We start from the raw sequence: 4,997 nt of genomic DNA on the forward strand, positions 1-4,997 counted from the left end.
GAGCACCTCGTCAGACGTGGTAAGTGTCGTCCTCAAGGAGACCTGGGTGAGGGGATGGTTGTGTAAAGATGAGTGAGGGGGTAGTGGGGGTTGTGTATGTATGCATGTAGTCAAAGGGAAGGGGTGGGGGATGGTGAGTGTATGCATTCGTGTGTGATGTGTATGGGTATGTATGCGTGTCTGTGGGAGTGCATGTGTGAGTGGGGTGTGTCTGTGTGTGATTGTGTGTGTGTGTGTAGGTGCATGCATGAATGCGGAGGTGTTTGGGGGGGTATCCCGGCAACAGGAACATAAGTTCCTGTTGTCAGGATCCCTTTCCGCCAGCATTTTGTGGCGATGGGACCGCCAGAAAATGCTGGCGGTGTCCCTAGTTAGAATAACCTCGACGGTTATCTGACTCCCGCCGGGCTGCAAGTGGAAACCTCCAGCCCAGTGGGCCGCAGTAAAGCAGCCGGACGGGCGGGGACTCAGCAGTCAAACTGCGCAGTCATAATATGGCAGTCTTCACTGCTGGTCCTGCGGCAGAGAGACCGCCATAGCTGCCCTGGCGGTCCATGGACCACCAGGGTCATAATGAGGGCCATAGCGTGATAAAAACTGGTGAAAGGTAAAAGTTAAAGAAAAAAGAATGTAATAGCTCAAAGTAAAAGGCAGTGGACAATAAAAATATGGGAAAGATGGCTCAGAGATAGGAAAGAAAAGAGAAAATGGTCCGGGCCAAATAATATAAAAGTAAACAGAGAAATATAGAAGAGAAGTATAGCTACACTAGAAGCAGCGGGGACTGGAACAACCATATATAAGAACAGGGGACTAACATTGCATTTTATATTCACAGACATCTTCTTCAGTGTGCAGCATGGAGCCACATGCAGCTTGTGGACATGTTTCAGCTCTGCAGACGCCTGCCGTGGTAATCGACACTGGCACAGGCTACACCAAAGCTGGGTTCTCCTCGGAAGACAAGCCAAGAAGTGTCCTTATCACCAAAGTTGGGGTTTCCCGGTCAGAGCTAGTGCCTGTGCCTGGTGCACCTCTCTTTCATGCTGGGGAGGAGGGCTCCTACCCTGAAGGCATAGTGATGAAGAGGCCACTGGTACACAGTGTGGTGGTAGACTGGGATGCTGTAGAGATTCTCTGGCACTACATCTTTTACTGCTGTCTGAAGATGGACCCCACCACCCATCCGATCCTTGTTACCGATTCCCCCTCTTCGCCGCCCACAAACCGTGAGCTGACAGCAGAGTTACTCTTTGAATGTTTTGGCGTGCCAGCCCTTCATGTTGCTCACACCTGTGTTCTTGCTCTCTTCTCCTGTGGACGCACCTCAGGCCTGGTGGTGGATGGAGGCGATGGGGCTTCCTTGACCTGCCCTGTCATGGATGGATACACACTCACTCATGCTCTGCACCGGATGGATATCACTGGAGAAACTCTAACTCACCATCTCAAGGAGCTGCTCAGGTGGCCCCAGAAGAGTAGCCCTCATGAGGAAAAGCTGTTCAGAGAAATCAAGCAGAAGTGTTGCTTTGTTTCCATGAATTTCAGGAAGGAGCTTCAAGAGGGGACAAGCCTGATGGAATACCAACTCCCAGATGGTAAGAGGATCTGTCTGGGCACAGAGCGGTTCCAATGCTCAGAACCTCTCTTCCAACCTCATCTGCTAGGATTCAGTGAGCCCGGCCTCCATCTCATGGTACTCAAGAGCCTCCAGAAGGTTGAGCCTGACTGCAGGCTGGACATCCAGCGAAATATCCTCCTGTGCGGTGGCTCCTCCCTCTTTACAGGCTTTGCTGAGCGCATGATGAAGGAGCTGAACCAACTGCTGCCTGCAGAAATGGAATATGACATCCTGGCACCTGAGCAGAAGAAGCGGAGATGGTACGCCCCCTGGCTGGGTGGTTCTATTGCATCCTCTTTGCCCGTCTTCCAGAATCTGTGGATTGGGAAAGCAGAGTATGAAGAGAAAGGACCTCCTTGTCTCCATAGCAAATGCACATAGTTGCAGAGAGTGAGAAGATTATTTATGTAGAGAAGGAGAATATATTTCAAAGGAGATGCTACCACTGAAAGAATAAATGTATATCTTTAAATTCAACCTTCCTATTAGGTGGTTTTAATCCGCATTCTCCATTTTTGTGAAGTATGACACCTTAAGAAGGGCACCAAACATTCTATGAGTTAAATAAAATGCAAAAGTGTAGACAAAAAACACAAATTCATTGTTTAACATGTACAGTGCAATAAACCAGCTTAATTAGGTGTCAAGTAATTGACCCTGGGTGACAGGTTGGTCAAGTGATGAAGAGCTTCTTGGTCTGCGAGTGGTCACCGGGTGCAAGTTCATTTGATCATTACCTAGTCTGGCGATGTGTCAGTGTATAACGCAGTTTGCTGCCGTCAACAAACAACTGAGAGATTATGTTCAAATTTTCAATGTGCGTATTGTAAATTTTCATCACGTATTACTCAAAAGATCCATGATTGGAGAGTAATTTCACCTGGAAGGTTGATAATTTCAATAATTTGTGACAATTTTTGCGACCAAAATGCAGAAGTAGATTTGAAATTATGTTGTCAAGTCACCATCATTTGATGGGCAGTGAGGATCTGACATCCCACATCCTTTGATCTCTGATGGCAACACAAGGTTCATCTCTTTTCCACCCTTAGCCTTTTTCCAGTCTTCTGGTTATGGCCAACAGGATGGGGAAAGTTGTAAATGTCAACTAAAGAAGGTGAGCAAGGCTTTTGCAACCTTGTTAACTTCTGTTTCAATCGATCAATCAAAGATTTGTAAAGCACGTCAAATCACTGTCTTAATGCAATGGAGTTGCTGACTGCTGGTGGAGATCTGCTCATTTGAACAGCCAGGTCTTGAGGCAATCCTGAGGTGCAAGAGCAGGCTGTTCCAAGCCTTGGCCACTGGGTGTGAGAAGAAGCGTCCTCTGCTGTTGCTTCGGTGGATAGAAGGTGTATCTCTGATGGAGAGGGTGGTGCCTTGACAAGCTCAGAGTTCAGAGGCAGCACGGGCAGCACCAGGGTAGGGAGTAGCTGTTATCGCTAGTTTCTGCTAATTTACACACGTGTTTGGAAGAATAGAGCATATGGGAGTGTTTTTTAACTGCAACTTTGTGACATTGGCAGATGTTGGAGGGCATTGGCTCTGCCTTGTGACGTTCAGTAGTGTTCCATAGAGGTCAAGATTTTAATTGGTTTGAGGTAGGGTGGCTATAATTGACCCTAACTTTACACCAGTGCTACCAACATAGGTCAGAAAGGGCCCCGGCCATGATAGATTTTCAGGATATCCTCATCAGATAAATTTACATACATTACGTATACATGGAACTCATTTACATAGATGCGCCCTCAATGGAAAGAGGCTCACTCGTGGCTTTGAGACTCCATGACATCCCACACTTGCTCCAGACCTTGCTTTCATTTGGATCCCACAAGGTGCTTATCCAACGGGGTTGTAGTCCGACTATCACTTGGAACAGCCTGAGATGTACTGTCCTCTGATAAGCTAGGGAACTTGAGACAACCCCCTGTAATGACTGACACACCCCATTATCCAGCTATGATGACCCTCAAGACAACTCTCGAGGTGAAGGAATACCCATGCTTGGGGCGAGGGTTCCCGTTTGTTTTGCCTGGTAGCAAGAAGATTTAGTCAACATTGAGAAACAATTCCTTATGTTCATGAAAATACCCTGAGATTCTGTGAGGAACTACAGAATGTTTTCCAGTGTTACAACTGGACTTATGTAAATCAACTACTGAGTTTGTATTGGCTGTCGTACGCCCCTCTCAATGATGCTACTTTGGTCATGGCGCAGGATGGAATATTGAACGCTATGATGAAGGTGTGCAGAGGCATGACCATCTGAACCAAGAATACAAATTGTAAGCAAAAAAGAGTCTCCTGAACACTCATTGGATCAATTAAAGAACATAACGGGGAAGTAGTGCTCAGGCTACAGAGCAAGTTCAGGAGACAGTTGGTGATACAATTGTTCAGGAACTAATACTGAAGGTCAGGAAGCCATTGGGTACCATCTGTATTGGCTGACAAACTAAGGGTTTGACTGAGTTAGTAACTGTCACCAATCTTTGGGGGTCATTTTGACCCTGGCGGCCGGTGACCGCCAGGGTCACCGACCACGGGAGCACCGCCAACAGGCTGGCGGTGCTCCCGAGGGCATTCTGACCGCGGCGGTTCAGCCGCGGTCAGAAAGGGTAAACCGGCGGTCTCCCGCCGGTTTACCGCTGCCCCAATGAATCCTCCATGGCGGCGGAGCGCGCTCCGCCGCCATGGGGATTCAGACACCCCCTACCGCCATCCTGTTCATGGCGGGAAACCCGCCATGAACAGGATGGCGGTAGGGGTGCCGCGGGGCCCCTGGGGGCCCCTGCAGTGCCCATGCCAATGGCATGGGCACTGCAGGGGCCCCCGTAAGAGGGCCCCGCAAAGTATTTCAGTGTCTGCTTTGCAGACACTGAAATACGCGACGGGTGCAACTGCACCCGTCGCACCCCTGCAACTACGCCGGCTCAATTCTGAGCCGGCGTCCTCGTTGCAGGGGCATTTCTGCTGGGCCGGCGGGCGCTCTTTTGGAGAGCGCCCGCCGGCCCAGCGGAAATGTCTGAATGGCCGCCGCGGTCTTTTGACCGCGATGCGGTCATTCGGCGGCGGAACCTTGGCGGACGGCCTCCGCCGTCCGCCAAGGTCTGAATCAGGCCCTTTGTGTGGTGACCTGTGCTTGTTATCCTATTAGCCAGCCTACATATTCCCAGCAATCTGACATACTTCATCACAATCCCCTTATGACATCAGACTAATTACAGGAATATCGGGGACTACAAGGCTCTTCGCAATTTTGCCTCCAGTGCATGGCATTGGTATAATCTCTGCAACAGATGTTGAGAATTAATTTGAAGCAGTCTGGGAAAGTAACTAAATCATACTAAAAGTTTAGTTTTGTTAGAAAGAA

The 4,997-nt window shown here is 49.0% G+C and overlaps 1 protein-coding gene across 1 annotated transcript; it reads left to right on the forward strand.

Moving 5' to 3' along the window:
• The first annotated feature begins 859 nt into the window (after window positions 1–859).
• LOC138294005 (actin-3-like) lies at window positions 860–2,002 on the forward strand. Its single transcript, XM_069233259.1, has one exon. It carries the CDS (start codon window positions 860–862, stop codon window positions 2,000–2,002), a length of 1,143 nt encoding a protein of 380 aa, XP_069089360.1.
• Window positions 2,003–4,997: the final 2,995 nt, after the last annotated feature.

The sequence above is a fragment of the Pleurodeles waltl genome, chromosome 4_2 (genome assembly GCF_031143425.1).
Source record: "Pleurodeles waltl isolate 20211129_DDA chromosome 4_2, aPleWal1.hap1.20221129, whole genome shotgun sequence".
Classification (NCBI taxonomy): Eukaryota; Metazoa; Chordata; class Amphibia; order Caudata; family Salamandridae; genus Pleurodeles; species Pleurodeles waltl.